Below are 17,392 nucleotides of genomic sequence, written 5' to 3' on the forward strand. Positions count from 1 at the left end.
ATAAGATGGGAATCGGTGAAACCTTTTTGGTTATGGGATGGGTGAGCATGAGGTTCATCTATTGGGTTATTAAAGTAAGAGAATATTCCTAGGCGAGCATGATCAATTTCTGGTGTCCAAGATTAGAGTTTTGGGTTCATCCCCTCTGATGAATCCTGATGTTGGTGCTTGCAGTAGGTCCTGGAGAAAGGGGGGAGATTATGATCTTTCTGTACTTTTGAGTTGAGATCGGGTTTGATCAGGGAATCAGGGTTGGTAGAGTGTTCTTAGAGTCTGTTAGTCGGCGGGCGGTTAACACGATGATGATTCGAGTGTGATCTGGCCAGGAGATAGACCGCAAGAGTTTTCAAGCTCTGAAGATTCAGATTGAGTACCGCAGCGACAGTTGGGTCTGCCCTTTTGGGTCAGGAGACCCTGGTGGGATCGAGTATCTGTGGAAGCGATTGTTGTATGGTTTAAGGACCTTCGCTAGTGCATCTCGGGTAGTTGGGTTCGATCTATGTATGGTAAGGAGGGATTTCGAGGGCGAAATCTAATTCAAGTGGGGGAGAATTGTAACATCCGGGAATTTGGGTATATCTGTTTAACCCTTCATCTTCTCCAAATTGTCAAGAGAAGCCCCTTTATGGAAATGTTGTAAAGGAGTACGCTGTGCGTACTCATTCGCTTTTAATAAACGCAAATTCCATGAAGTATGCTGGGCGTAACCGGCCCAGATGCAAAACCCTAATTTAGACTTGAGCCCTATATAAAGAAGGTTATGGCCTTATCCTCAGCCACCATTTGAGTGAGTGAAACCCTAAAAGAGAGCCAACCTTCGTTCTAAGCTTGTGTGAGTGTTTTTGGAGCTAAAGTGCCTTTGTGTGTTAGTAAAGAAGAAAAGGAGATTCTTGTGAAGGCTAGAATTTGGAGTGCAAGCTTGGATCTGAGTTCTACAGAGGGAGAAGCTTCACTTGGAGGTAAAAAGCTCAGAACTTTCCTTGTTGTTATGGTTGTGTGCTTCTTGGACCAATTTTAGGGTTTTTGGTCCCAAGCTTGAGGCTTTATGAGTTGATGCACTCCAGAGCTTAATAACCTGTCCTTTTAAGTGTTTCTTGTGGTGGAGAACCATAAAAATAAGGCCTTGATTGTGTGAATCTACCCATGCATGAGTTATGAGCACTTTGGGTTAAGAAAGCAAGAGTTTTCATGTGTTGTGGCCTTATCAGCCATGCAAAGGCTTAAAGTTGTTAACTTTATGGAGTAAGAGATGTTAGGAAGTCCAGATCCAAGAGTTGAGCTAAGGTCTTAACGGGTTAAGACCCAGAAAATGGATTAAGCAAGCCTGATGGTACGCGCCGCGTAATTCCAGTACGCCCCACGTACTGGGTTGAGGTCCCCGATCAGTTCCTTGAGTGTTTGGGTACGCTGAGCGTACCAGGGAGGTACGCCCCGCGTAATTCCTTCTCGGGGTTTTTGGGCTATGCATTTTGTTGGGCCTTGAGTGTTGGTCCGGGAGTTTGGACCTCATGTAATAGAGTCTTGGACTAGAGAAGTGTATGTATGTGCTTTGGGCCTTTGGTTTGGACTTGCCTTTTTGGTTGGGATTTGGGCCGTGTGAGGGCCCATTTATTATTGGGCCTTGGTGGGCCCAATGGACATAGGGCATTAATGGGCGGATAGGTGGTCTATCTTTAGACCCAATAAGTGAGAGGTTGGACTTAGCTCCTAATTGAGATTATTGTGGGTTTGGCACAGAGTTAGAGTCCGGTGCGTAGCAACAGTGATTATAGGAGCTGTTCTTCATCCGAGGTGAGTCTTCTCACTATACATTACCTAGAGTGGTATCTATGTGTAGACCGGAGGGTCTTGTGTGCTATGTGTATGTATGAGATTATATGCATTGTGATATATGTATGCTATCTGTTGTATAGACCGGACCGGAGGGTCCAACGATATAGATCGGACCGAAGGGTCCAATGATACAGATCGGACCGAAGGGTCCAACGAGCTATGACCGGACCAGAGGGTCCAACGAGCTACGGGACTGGAGGGTTCCGCTGAGACACATCGACCGGGGGGTCGTACTGTAGCCTCGAGTGGCGTATGTGTTGTATGTGGTATTTTGGGGAACTCACTAAGCTTTGTGCTTACCGTGTTATGTGTTTTGTGTTTCAGGTTTTCTCGAGATCGCGGGACGGCACCGGCTTGATTGTACACACCAGAGAAAGAGTTATATTTTGAGGATCCTGGATTATTAATGGAGTTGTGCTCTGCAATTTGTTATGAAAAGTATGCGGTTTTAAAATGAAAAATCTGTTTTGAAAATTTACGGCGTTACAGGTAAGCGGTGACGCTTAGTGAGTTCAATAATAGATACAATATAACGTTATGCCATATATATACCTCAATATGGCAGAAGCAAAGAGGAAAAAGGAAGAACAAAGGCATATGTGAATCATGAGACAAACTTTCCATATCAATCAATGATTTGATACAAAGATATACGATCAATAAAGCTTCGACCCAAATGACGCAGAAGACATACACTTTCTGATTTAAACATTTCGGTAGATTTCAGGCTTATAGCCCTGTCTATCCATCTACCAATGCCATAGAATAGAAGTCATTCTCTTACGGAGACATGCTCTACATGGCCAGAGGCTACGTACCAGTACCACCGTGAATCTATGTCCTTTCACTGATCACATGGTCAAAGGTATAACTTTGCTATCATAAACAGCAGAAATAAAAATAACACGGGAAAATAACCCGGAATAATAACACTGAAAAGCACATAGCACATATAACACATAACATACAATTGTTCCTATATATTAAACTCACCGTGAAATAATCGGGGGTTAAAATAGTAATTTGGGCAGCACTTCGTTACTATAATTGACTTTCTTCTATAAAAACCGGGAGATTTATTGAAAACCGGGCTCTGCGAAGGTAGAGCTTCAAAACCAAAAAGATAAATTTTTTGGGCTTCTCGGGAACTTCGGAACGTATTTCGGGCTTTAAAAATGATACCGGGCCTTCGGGGGAAGTCAAAATAATAAAAATATTGAATTAGGGGTGAAAAATGGCAAAATCCCAAAAATACCCGGGAGGTCTCGCAGCCTCCCTTTTATAGGGCCGAGGTTCGGATCCGAAGCAGGCAGGTGGCAGCAGGTGCGAAGGCTCAGAACACGCGGCAGCAGGGCGAGGCTCGGATGCGAGGGTCAGAACATGCGTCGATTGCCAGACTCGGACACCTATGCGACACGCGTCGCTCCTCGGACGTGCCACGACTTCGGAAGCGAGGAGTCACCGCGACACGCGTCGGATGCCTACTGGACCAAGCTCGGACCCGGGAAGAACGCGACACGTGGCTGCTGACTCACCGAAATCGGCCTTATCCTTGCGAGATTTCTCGGAAAATGAGCCCAAATCTTCTAAAATCCATAACTTTCGCATACGGGTCCGTTTTTGACGTTCTTTATATGCACGCGTAGGCGGGAATATATTCTACAACTTTCATTTAGACTTCGTCGGCTAATTTTGACTTTATTTTTAATATTATTATTTTTAACAGACCAGGACATGAAAATTCGTTAAAAATTCATAACTTCTTCATCCGACGTCCGTTTTCGTCAGTCTTTTTACCGTTGTACTACTATTGAAGAGACCTTCGATTTTCATTTGGGTTGCTTCGGCTAAATATCGCTCGATATAAAATTCGAGTTTTTAGTTGTCTACTGCTAAGCTGAAACTTAGAAAAATCATAACTTCCTCATACAAAGTCAGATTTTGGCGTTCTTTTTATCAAAATTCTCGGTTTAACAAATACTACGACTTTCATTTAGATCACTAAGGCTAAAAAGTAGTTTATCAAAAACTCACTTTTTACGCTGAATAATGTTTGCTGGTTTTGTTGCGGATATTCGATTGGTCATAACTTCTTCGTTATAACTCGGATTTCAATGAGGTTTTCGCCTAAATGTTTCTAAAGAGATTCTTTACAACTTTCAACAATAAAATTGTACTTATTTCAAATTTTATATTTTCGTTAAATTTCGATATTTGTCTTTTAATTGGAATCTCATAAGACTTCCAATATTTTTCGATTGATTCTAAACATAGTTTTACTTTATTTCTAGTAAAAACTATCCGTTAGAACTCAATACTCATAATTATATAATATTTCATAATATTATTTACTTAAAACACGATTTCAAAACGTGTATGTTACGTGAACGCTACGGCTCCCTTGCAGTCTTACAACACTTTCACCCTAACACAACCGCAGCCCAATGGCTTACCCCTAATCCATCAATTCGATATGCACACAGAGTCGAGCACGCACTCGACCGAACACCCAAACTGAACTCAATTCATGACTGGAACCCTAACCTGATTCCCCAAATTCTGCTATCAAGCACCAAGAAGATACGATTCACATGTTGGGGAGTTTTACCGAACCCCCCACTCACGCAACCCTCAAACCAAACAGCCACTTGGGTCGCCTTCCTTCCTGAAGGGGATGTGAAACTTATCCCAGTTTCAAAACTGCTCCTACTTCTGAATCCCGGGACGATTCTCCCCCACTTTGAATCGACTAAATTCTCAAAGCACCCGAGAATTGAAGGATACCCAATCCTTCTTACCTTACAACGATCGACCCGATGACAACTAGCGCTTACCAACTAGTGCTCCATCACTGGCCAATCCCTCAAAGACCACACACAACTTCTAAAGACCAGATGAACGCTTCCCGATTCCCAGCGAAACCGATAGCCCCTGATGCTTGAAATGATACCACACTCAAATCTTGAAGACCAAAAGACATATGCTCCAACCAATACCTCAACAATGAGCCACTTCCCTTGGCGCTTCCATCAGCCAATCAATAACGGTTACTAAAATCACTGAATCCTGATGATGCGGAATAACCATCCCGCAGAACCCTGACCACATACCTTCCACTTAATACCCCTGAACTGATCTCGACTATAAACCAAGATAATAATGAACAGTCCCAACCCGTAAATATGAAAATGACATTTCGTTAACCACTAATAATTCACGGCATGCAAATTCACGGCATGCAAATGGCCTTTAACATCACTTGAATATATAACCCAAACACAAGCAGGGAAACAAACCCAAAGACACACTTACCCAAACCCTTGGAACAAAAAACTCCATCGTGCAGTTTCTCGCAAGTACTGCACTGAATCCGACCCTGCTGGCCTTTTAAAAGTTGATCCGAAATTTTGGGTGTCTTCCCGGGACCCTCCAATATATGCACCTGATTTGGTCCCCTCTTCCCAATGTGCTCCAAATCAATCTCCTGCTCTCGGGCTCTAGAAATCATATCATTCAGGGTCTCACACCCTGACACACCCACCAGCTCAATCGTCAATGGCTAAACTGCAATAGTTGGAGCAACCTCTGCCCTAAACCAGACTATAAACTACTCCCAAGACATAGTCTCCAATCCCAAAAGCGCAATAGATTGCACAATCAATCCTTGCCGCCCGATACAAGAGATCCAAGACGAACCGAACCTCAGCCTCTAAGGGTTAGGGACTAGTGCGGAAAACACTTTCCATCTCCTTAATCCAACACGAACTTAGAACCCTGGCAGTCCTTCCACTAACTGGCTCACCATCGGAGCCGGGACCAAACCCTGGTCCTTCCCCATGCGTGCTTATCCTCATCCTGCAAAGCAGATGTTCCCACGGTCAAAGCACCACCAAGAATTCTCCTTCCCATAAGCTTTTTAGATTCTCCAAGACTCTCACTGATTTGAGTATGGATCTTGTGCTTTCAGTAGTACGGGCCCAATACTACCTTCCACACCTATCCATTCCTTCCTCAACAATCCTCCCGAATCCTCTAAGTTACTTCCTCAAACCAAAGCACCAACCTCGCCAAATCGCCTCACTAAACTCACTGGAGCATATCCTAAGCTTACCTAGGTTCCCGACCTCACCCTGCCATCAGCTGCTAAAGAACTCTTCATGATGACAGCCATCCACCTCCTGAATATCGTCATATTCACTTAGTAGCTGACTCCCATCATTCAAGAGTTCCACAAAGCACAAAGCAAGCAACATTCGTGTAGTAACCTTCCAACCCATGAAACTATCATAGGGCATTCGGCCCACATACCACAACTCATGTTGTCCACATCCACCCTCACTGTCGGCTGCCTTATGCATGCAAATTATACATAGAACATGATCTAATAGGTTGTCGAATAGTAGACTCTACCCTAGGACCACAACCAGACAAGGAACATGAAATAAGGCCAAATCAGTTATTCTAAGGCTATGAGATCCTAACCGTATATAATTTTTAAAGCATACACTTAGCAGTTACTAATACCAATAATCATTCCCATTCCAGCATAGCATCTAGTATCCCCAAGGCTACAAGCATCACATATCAGGCCAATCTATCGCTGACTACTCAGCACTAGCATGAAAGTCTACTAACTCATACAACATATAAAGGCATCTCTCCAAGCCCTAACTATCATGCGATTCTAAGATTCATAAATCAAGTCATAACAGATAACATATATGGGTATTCTTGGAAAACTTACTTCAACTCGGCTTATTGCATGCACCACACACTTTTCCTATCTTAGAAAGTTTATTTTCTCAATTTTTTTTTCTTTTGAAAACTTTACCAAATCCTCAGTTTGAGTTCAAACACACTCAAGAGTATGTCCGAATCCCTCAAACCAAGGCTCTGATACCAACTTGTAACGACCCAAAAATCCAGGGTAAAATTTTCATTTTTCATTATAGTCAAACACAAATGTTACTTAATCCTACCATTCAAAAACATTGCTTAATTAAAACATTTATCAGAGTTCCATCCCAAAATCACATAATGCGGAAAACACGGGTGTGTGCGCTGCGATCAAGTCGGGCCCTTCCTTTCTAAATCAATGATACCTGAAAGGCTGAAACCATAAACAAAATTGTAAGAACAAAGCTTAGTGAGTTCCCCATAACATACCCCACACAATCCACACAATCACATAAACCATATCAACCATACAATTCGTGCATACAAACTTATACGGTTGTCGTGGACTCCCTCCAGAGTCTTTCAGGCCCAAACACCAGCAAGTCCAGGCACAAAACCATTAGGGGTTTTCACATAAAATGACGATTAGAGTTAAGTGTTCTTACTTAACCCATTAAGGACTTAATCCATTAAGTCCATCACCCCTCTAGGCCTAACATACAATGTAATCGGGCATAAGTCATAACTTCAAACCACTGGTCCAAAATGCGGGTCCCGACAAATTCCAAAACTTAACATTTCCAAAATTAGGGTTTTCTAAACCCTATGTAACACCGTAAATTTCAAACGAATTGTTCATTTTAAAAACGCATACTTTTCATAACATTTTGTATAAAACCTCGTTTATTCAAATTACAAAACACAACTCCATTAATAATCCAGGATCATCAAACATAACTCCTTCTCTGATGTGTACAATCAAGTCGGTGCCGTCCCGCGATCCTGAGAACCTGAAACACATAGCACATAACACGGTAAGCACAAAGCTTAGGGAGTTCCCCAAAATACCACATACACCACATAGCCACTCGAGGCTATAACTCGGTATGACCCTCCGGTCAATGTGTCTCAGCGGGACCCTCCAGTCTCGTAGCTCGTTGGACCCTCCAGTCCAGTCTAGCTCGTTGGACCCTCCGGTCCGGTCTAAATCGTTGGACCCTCCGGTCCGGTCTACTGGAGGATCCTCTGGCCTCGTAAGTCGTTGGACCCTCCGGTCCGGTCTATATAACACATAGCATACATATATCACAATGCACATAAACTCAAACATACACATAACACATAAGACCCTCCGGTCTGCATATAGTTACCACTCTAGGAAATGTATAGTGAGAAGACTCACCTCGGCTAGCAGGTAAGCAAATAACCTCGCGCTCGGATCTCGAACTAGCCTCCTCATAACACAAAGGATGAATATCTCTTATTAATACTCTTTTCACGACTCAGATAATCGAAGGCGGTTCTTTCTCTTTCTAACTCTTTAAAGTGGGTAAAAGACCATTTTACCCCTCCAATGTCTCTATCACATATGTTGACCAAAACCCCAAAGTCAACAGAAGTCAAACTCGAGTCAACAGTCCAAGTTTGACCCGACTCGTCGAGTGCACTCCTGCGACTCGTCGAGTCCCCTCGTATCCTCAGAAGTCTCAAAAGTCCAGCTCAACTCGTCGAGTTGACCCCCAACTCGCCGAGTTATCGCACAATCAATCCATCGGGACAAACCCTCGCCGACTCGTCGAGTCAGGTCATGGACTCGGCGAGTCCCTTTGATCTGATTTCTCATTCAGATGATTTTGACCAGATATATCACTCTAAACTATAGATCTATCATCCCAAGGCTCAATAATTACGTAAAGCTTCGATCTTTACGTTCATACATGATGCTATTGCTTCAAAACGCCAATACATGCTCTTCATGAAGGTTTTTGCTCATCAACCCTCATTTAGACCACTAAAGCTGAGACATCTAGACTTTAAGGACCTTAGGAGGTCCAGATCTGAGGTTTCCAACCACAACCAGGTCTCATTCGAGTCATAGATTCAAAAGGATGGAAGCAAAGCCCTAAAACTCCCAAAATGAGATCTAGTACAAGGAATGAAGAAGATGAGGACTTTGTACCTTCTCTTAGCAGCTGAAACAATCAATACCACAGATCCACTGCCTTCCTTTGTTCCCCATCATGAAGCTCTTCATCCTTCTTCATAGAAATGCACCAAGAACCACAATATGAGCTTCTCTCTCACTCTCTAGCTCCAATAGCAATTAGGGTTTGCTCTCAGGGGAAGATAGCCGCAAATGAGGCTATAAATGCCTTTAAATAGGTCCCAAACCTGGGAAATTAGGGTTTCTCTGCCCAGCACCTACTCGGTGATTCCCTCCTCTGACTCGTCGAGTCCATTCATTAAATCCACGCGAGCAACTCGACTCGACTCGGCGAGTTGGTCCCTCAACTCGTCGAGTCCCTCCTTAAATCTCAAGATTAACATACACAATAATGTCCCTGAAAATCCGGATGTTACACCCTAATTAGGGTTTCCAACCCAATCACAAGCCAACTAGTCCAATGGTTAAGTTTTTACATTAATTAAATTCTAATAAGTCGGGTACCACCCACTACCACCTCGGGCAGTGGTGGTTGGCGGTGGTTCACGACGACAACCACCACCTCACTATGGTGGTGGTTATGTGATAGTTTATTTTATTTCCTTTTTTTATTAGTTTATTTTAGATTTTTTGGGTCTTTTTATTAGTATTGCATTGTATTTGATTTATTTTCTTTATCATGGATCGTATCGGGGACTTTCTATTTTGCATGAGGTATTTTGCAGGGTTTTGGAGCTTTTTGCGGTTGTGGATTAGCTTGGAGATGGACATTGTGGGCTTTCGAGGCATTATTGGGCTTTACAGATCCATGAAAGGAGATTTGGGCTTAAAAAGCTAAAGACTTGGATGGAGTGGGCTTGTGAAGATGGGTCATGGATTTTTATTTTGGACTTGGACTATCCATATTTAAAGCTTGAAGATGATTGGTCAAATTTGAATCATGTGATGTGTGGAGGGGACCAAGGGAATATTGGGTAGTGGGGTGTGTAGTGGAGAAAAATGGGCCAATAGCATTCCAACAATATTTGCGAGGGTGAAGTCTCAGTCGCACAACACTTGCGCGGGTACCCGTGCAACTGCACACTTTTGGGCATTTTGTTCATTTTGCTCACCATTTAACTAGGGGGTTGGATCTTTCAGTTACACTTCGATTTTCCACCATTAGAGACCAAAGAAGGCGATTTTGGAGCTTGATACTCATTCATTTCATCTTCCTAAGTAATTGGTACTTTCTTGATGCAATTAGACTTTTGTGATTGTTATTTTATTGCCATGAGTGGCTAGTTTATCTATTTTGGTTAACTTTGGCTGAAAACCCTTGGATGTTTGTGGGTTTTGAAGGATTCATGCTTGATTATCAATTATCTTATGTTTATGATTTTAGTTCATATTTCTTATGCTTGTTTAATACTTTGATCATAAGCTTGGTACTTGAATGAGCAATTGTTGGTTTATTTCTTTGGTTTTGCATTGAATCATTGAATTTACTTAGAACAAGGGCTTTATGATGGTAGAATTCATCTCTATCTTATAAATCATGACTCCTTTATGGATGTGTAAGCATTGACATCCTCTAGGAATTGGGGATTCCTTCATTCTTATGGCTAATCAACTTTTTGGGTTTAATTGCTTCAATTGAATCCTTGATTTTGATTAAGAAAGTGTGTTGTGGGCTTCCCCAACCTCCATACTACCTATGAGGAATCTTGGCATATCATGCTTCATGATTGCTATAACCAATTTGGGATGAATGATAAGCTTCATATTGAATCCTAATGATAAATATACAAATGTCCATTGTGTTGAATTGCCTTGGTTGACCAATGCTCTCCCATATTTTAGCATCTCATCATCTTGCTTAATTGCAAGCTTTTTAGTTATTCAAGTCTTTTAGTTTTCAAGCAATCAAACACCCCCCCTTTTAGTTTAATTGTAGTTAGTTAGTTTATTTACACTAGTTCTATTAGATTGCATTGGTGATTGAATACAACCATTTCCCCGAGGATCGATACCCCTTTTTACCATTATATTACGTTTTATTTGCAAACAAAGGGTGTAATTTGCTTGGTGGACTTGACATCCCACCATTATGATTTTAGGCCAAAACAACACCAATAGCACTCCAAACATCAGTCCAAACGCACCCAAATGTACACAGCCACCGGAGATGGTGGCTAGCAGTGGCGGAACGACGACAGATTGTGGCAGCCACCACCTCACGGTGGTGTTGATGAGTTTCCTTCGGTTTCCTGGCCAAGGGAAATCTATACAACATTAAACTCATAAAATACGTTCATACACACACCAAATCACGCACATAGCCACCCACGCGGTGGCAGGCGGCAGCAAACGGTGGCAGGCGACAGCAAACGGTGGCAGCTACCACCTCATGGTGGTGGTGGTGGGTTTTCGGCCAATTAACGCGCATGCCACACCACGAATACCGAAAACAACCTCTATACTCTAACACACGCACACTCAGCCACCTCCTAAGCGGTTAACGTCGCTGGAAATAGACGAAAACAGCGCCCCAACGGCCACTGGCGACAGTAACGACGTTTCCGACGTCGTACCCACAGAAAAGAACGAAAGAGAGGGAAGGTGGGTGGTGGTTAGACTTACCGAGAGCTTCTTGGTCGTTCTCGACCCCCGCATCGACGTTCGCGACTTCCATTGTCGGTCTCGGTGGTTTTTCCCAGCTACACACGACGTCCGGAGCAGGAGCTGTTGAGGAGGCGCCGACAGCAAGATAGCAGGTGGAGGAATGGCAGTCAGACTCGACACTGGGGCGGTAGCTGAGATGGCTTCCAAGATGGCGGCGGCTGATGAAATGTATTAGGTTTAGGGTTGTGACAAAGAAACGAGGGGGAAGGGATACGGTGGTTAATACCGTGTCTCGGGGTTTTAGGGTTTATTATTTAATTACTTAATTTCAAACGGAATGTTAAATTTACATTTAACTCAAAACCAAATACTTATATTTCTAAAATAAAATAACAACATACTATTACTTTTATAATAACACATCATTTTTTTCATAAAAATAAGAGTAAATTACACAAATGGTCCCTATGATTTAGGGTAATTTCGTGTTTGGTCCCTAACCTATTCTTTTAACTCGGAAGGTCCCTACTATTTGTTTCTGTTACGTGTTTGGTCTCCGTCTTACCTAAAAAGACTATTCTGCCCTTTATTTTTTAATTTATTTAAATAAACACACCCCCAACCCCACCCCCTCACCTTACCTTACCTACCGCATAATTTTTTCCTATTTAACTAATAGTCTTGTTTGGTAAGACAGGGACCAAACGCATAACAAAAACAAGCAGGAGGGACCAAGCGCGTAACAAAAACAAACAGTAGGGGTCTTTCGAGTTAAAAAAAAATAAGTTAGGGAACAAGCGCGCAAATTACCCCAAACCATAGGGACCATTCGTGTAATTTACTCTAAAAATAAATATAGTTGTATAAGAAAAACAAAGATAAATTTTGAAAATTTCATCACGGAAAACTTATAAAAATTGATGTTGTTATGCTTCAAATTTTGTTAGATAAAACAATGAAAACGAAAATATTTAATAATGTATTGTAGTTTGAATATTTTAGATAAAGTTTAGACAACAAAAATTATCAATATATTAAATAAAATATATTTACATAACGATTAAAATTTGAAAGTTCTAATTTTTTTATTAATATAAATATTACAATTTCTATGTTTAGTTTTTTGTCATTTTATTTTATTTAGGGTAATTAATAAAAGATTTAATAGACTTCTTTAAAATTCCGTAAATGGTCCTTGGGCAGAATTTCGTAAATGGTCCTTAGCCGAAGTTTCACAAACTATCAAAAAAGTCATCATCCAAAATTTCTTCAATTTAACTAATCCAACTAACGAACATAAATAAGAAGGACCATCGGTGTGTAAGATTTTCTCTAAAGGGATCATTCACATACAAATAAAATATTTCAAATATTTTAGGAAAAAATGATAACCATAAGGGTGTGTTTGGCTGGCAGAAATTAATGGAATTCGAGGGAAAATGATTCTAATTCCTTTGAATTCATGTGTTTGGTTGGACTTAGAGAGGGGAAAAAGATTCCTAAATGAAATATATTTTCCACCATATGGAGGAAAGTGAATTCTTTTCAAAGTTTGATGGAAAACATTCCTTCTCATCAAGGAAAGTGGCAGATTACAAAAATACTCATTGTACTTATCAGAAAACCCACCACCACTACAGTCACCGACCACCACCGTCGCCGCCACCACCACCAACAAAGCTGCCGCCACTGACCAACCGCCACTGCCGCCGGTTCCCCTGTCGCCACCACCACCCACCAACGGCTCAATTGGACGAAAAATTGCACGCGATTTGCCACGAACGGTAAATTGAGGGCTATTTGGATTCATTTTTGGAGTACAAATGTTTCAAAGGTTTTTTAAAATGAAAGTGGTTTGTGTGTGAAAAATATAAAAGTGATAGATTGTATTTATATAGGTTTTTTGAAAAAAAAAAACAGAAAAAAAAAACAAAACAAAAATATACGAAATTGTAGCAGTTGCCAACGGCTAATTCTCCTTTTTCCATGCGGTAAATCCATACCACGAAGAAACCTTACCGCTTTGTTTTGGGACTCGTTGGGTGTTTACCACATACCGCACCAAATATGAAATTTTAAACCACCCATTTCAGGCACATGGTTATCTCTGTAACAAAATGATAATAATAAAAAAAAAAATATACACAATCAGGAAGAAATTAAAAAGAAGAAAAATGATGATGACAAAGAAAAAAACTTTGCATATTATGAAACTCAATAAGCATATGGAATTGATTAAAAAACAAGACAGAGTGAAAGTAATGTGTACCCTTTTAACTAAGTAGTGCTATAAACGACTGAGTAATAACTCAATGCAATTAATAAAACAATAAAACAAATTTCCTACTTTTACCCTCATCCATCTTGATCGACTAGTACTTTGATCATGCATCTTCATCACCTTTATCAGGTTCAGCAATGAATCCAAGGGGCCTAACATAGACCCCAATGGAACACAGACACGACTTGTAAACACTACCATGAAATCCCCCAAACGAATACGCGGGTATGAACTTATACACAAACTGCGGATCCGAACTCTTAAGAATACTTCCATAGGGTCCATACGTACTCTTGTTGGTACCAAATGTAATTGAACCCAATTTCTTTTTGCCATATTGACCACTTACACAAGTCAAATACTCCTCTTTTTGCTCATCAAACATCACCTACATTTTTCAATTTCCAAAAGTAAAACCAGAATTCACTTCATGTAAGGAACGTTAAAGAGGGATGGGTATATTAATACTTACGATATCAAATTTTGAACCACATGGTTTTCCATAAATTTCTGAAGGACACATTACCCCATTTACAGCATACACAAACTGGATCGAATAGACTGTATTTTTTCCATATGAAATTAGAATTTGCATGAGTTTACTCTTGCCACCGTCGTCCCAAGTTTTTCCTTTCATTTTTTTGGGACCCAACTTCAACATGTTTTTGTAAATGATGCTTCAGGTTCAATTTCAAAACCCTGAAGAATGCATGCATGGGGAAGTTTATTAGCATTCATATGTAACTAGCAACTTCGGTCCAAGTTTTTTATTTCGTTAAATCGGAGAATCATAATCATTGGGTCAACACCAGATAGTAACCGAATCACAAAATACAAAAGAAGTACATAAAATTCCGAATCGTAGTGGATGTTTAATGAAACCTAAGAAATTCTTCAACCAAAATTAGAAATCGAAGTTGCTAGAAAATTAAACGACCGGTGTAATACAAATATACAATCAAAGTCAATCAATCAAGGGTATTCAAATGTCATCGAATCCAACTCCATTAAACACACATGAAACAAGAGCGGTGTTTGGATTATAAGAAGATCCAAGATAATATGGATTGGAAATGATTGAGGTGATGAATTGCTGGATGCAGATATGATTTTGAAGATGAAACAAAGAGAAAATCAACAAAAAAAGACGAACAAGATGAATGACTATGGAAGAATGGATCTCTAGACTTATACCATGTTAGATTTGAAACTAATGAAGAATTAAAAAAGAAACTTTTCTTCTCATTACATCGAAATGAAAAACAGAGCATAAGCTCAAATATATACAGACACAAAACAACTAACTGAATAATTAACTGAAATGACAAAAATACCCTTTCTTAAACTAACTATCAACAGAAACGGATAACTAACTTTTTGGTCATGGTGATATACTTATGATATCGAATTTTGAACCACACGGTTTTCCATGCATTTCTTAAGAAACCACTTTCTTCTCATCTACAATATATACAAAGTGGATTGAAAACACATCACATCAGAAGGACTATGTGATGTCATTCGAATCCAGTTCGTATATGTAGTAGATGAGAAAGTGGTTTCCTTAGATTTACGGATTTAAAAAAGACTATGAAATTAGAATTTGTCAGCTTTTGCCCTTTTCATCCCAAATATTCCCTTTCATTTCTTTGGGACTCAACTTCACCATATTTTCCATTTGACAGTGAGTAATTAGGAAGCTATAATTAGCATTGTTGAACCATTAGAGAAGTCACTTCGTGAACAATGTTGATTCCCAGCCGTTGATTAAAAGGCGAGATGACAAAGCGGTTGACAAATGTATTAAGTTGATTCTTGAAAATAACTAAGTCATTGCCATATGAAATTTTCAATAGTTTATTAGATTTATAAATTTATATTTTTCTTAGACTAAATACATTATGATCTGCCGATTTCTATACTCAAATTAGACAGCTGTTGATGAATTTGTGGATCTGGATCATCAAATAATTATAATAAGAAGAAGTGTAGTTCAAGTAATGTAGATTCATAATCACATATAATACATAACAAAAACAACGTCAATTACTGTAAAGTTTGAAATTTTGAATTTTAATAATCAGGTTAAAGCACTTATAAACTTACTTGACTAAAATGTTGAATTGCACTGGGCAATCACGACGAGAGTGCGAGATAACAAGCTTAGACAGATGCGAATAGTGATAGCCTCTTCAAGCTGGATAGAAAATAAGAGGCGACATAGCGACGTGAGAGTTGACTTTAGAGAGAATTCGTCTAAAACCTGAAGAAACTCACAACTTCCCAACTTAATTAATTCATTTAAACGGGAATCAGATTGTTATACATCATTCGAATACATGAAAATCTCTCTACAAGAACAATCAGTCTTTCAAGTCTGAATTTTATACAATACAAGTAAACGGTTTAGAGAGAGAAAATGAGAGATCTACACCTAACCTGTGTGGGTATTGTTCTCTGAAACCATCCGGAAGTCTTTTTATATACAGCTACACAAAATATCTCTATTTACCAGAAGCCCCAATATTATTTGAACTGTTACACTTTCTACCCATTTTATTAGTACATGCATAATAACAAAATAAATAATAACAGCCAACTATAACAAACTATTAAATGTTTTATGTTAAGTTTGTAATGATAAAAAAAACATCATTTCTCAACACCCACACTCAAACTTAATATATTATCATCTTGTTTAAAAAAAAGATCTAATAAGCCAAGTCGATTTCTTAAAAAATTATGTTGAGTGTAAATCAAAGATTTTGTAAAGATATCTACCTTTTGAAAAGTTGAACTTATTTGCAAATTAAATCTCCAAAATTCCATCAATAACCTTTTCTCTAACAAAACATAAATCTACTTCCAAAATGTTTTGTTTTTTTCAAAAAAAAAACAAGATTTAAACTAACTTTATTACAGAATAATGATGCTTCCCGCACTTAGGACCCTATAATCATCACAAAATGGATTTTCGTTCCACCCCTTGCCTTTTCCTTGGCTACAACCCGTCTCATCACGGCTATCGGTACCTTGATCTCTCCTCAGATCGGAAATACATAGCCTACCATGTGTGTTTTGATGAATCCTCATTCCTACTTGCCAAAGACTTCACCTCTACTACTACATCGAATATTGCATCCTCGGTATCTCCTTCACCACCAGTCGAACCTTCACCTTCGGCTACACCTACACCTACTGATGTGCCTCGTACTCGTCCTTCCAATCTATGTCAAAACCCTTAAAAAAAAGTCCCTTTTCCGACTAGTCCTCACCACACAACCACCTCCATCCATGAGCCTACATATTTTTCTGTTGCAAATAAAACCCCTGAATGGCGCAAAGCCATAGAAAATGAGTACTCTACCCTTATTAAAAATGGAACTTGGTCACTGGTGCCTCTGGTACCAAAAACTAATGTTATTGATTGCAAGTGGGTTTACAGATTGAAGCGCGACAAGCATGGGACTATCACTCACTACGAAGCACGCTTTGTTGCAAAAGGATTCCAACAACAACCAAGGATCGATTATCATGAGATTTTCAACCTTATGTTGAAATCTACAATAATAAGAGTGGTATTATGTCTTGCTATCACACAAAATTGGCCTCTTCGATAGCTTGATGTTCAGAATGCTTTTCCTTCATGGCACCCTCACAGAAACCGTATACATGAAGCAACCACCAGGTTTTGTTGATCCCAAGAATCCTTACCATGTTTGCATACTGCACAAATCTATTTATGGTCTTAAGCAGGCTCCTAGAGCTTAGTTTCAATGACTTACCCAAAATCTACATCTTCTCATATTTAAAGCCTCTAAAACCGACCCCTC

General features: G+C 39.9%; 1 protein-coding gene across 1 annotated transcript; it reads right to left on the bottom strand.

Moving 5' to 3' along the window:
- Nucleotides 1-13,483: 13,483 nt before the first annotated feature.
- On the bottom strand, nucleotides 13,484-15,558 carry LOC145121422 (inactive protein RESTRICTED TEV MOVEMENT 1-like). Its single transcript, XM_079057170.1, has 4 exons — nucleotides 15,177-15,558; nucleotides 14,754-14,769; nucleotides 14,032-14,236; nucleotides 13,484-13,947 (listed from the first exon to the last, which is right to left on the bottom strand). The coding sequence occupies exons 1-4, from the start codon at nucleotides 15,235-15,237 to the stop codon at nucleotides 13,663-13,665; spliced, it is 567 nt and encodes a 188-aa protein (XP_078913296.1). The 5' UTR covers nucleotides 15,238-15,558; the 3' UTR covers nucleotides 13,484-13,662.
- Nucleotides 15,559-17,392: the final 1,834 nt, after the last annotated feature.

This window comes from Lactuca virosa, chromosome 6 (genome assembly GCF_052849685.1).
Source record: "Lactuca virosa cultivar CGN04683 chromosome 6, Lactuca_virosa_CGN04683_v6, whole genome shotgun sequence".
NCBI lineage: Eukaryota > Viridiplantae > Streptophyta > Magnoliopsida > Asterales > Asteraceae > Lactuca > Lactuca virosa.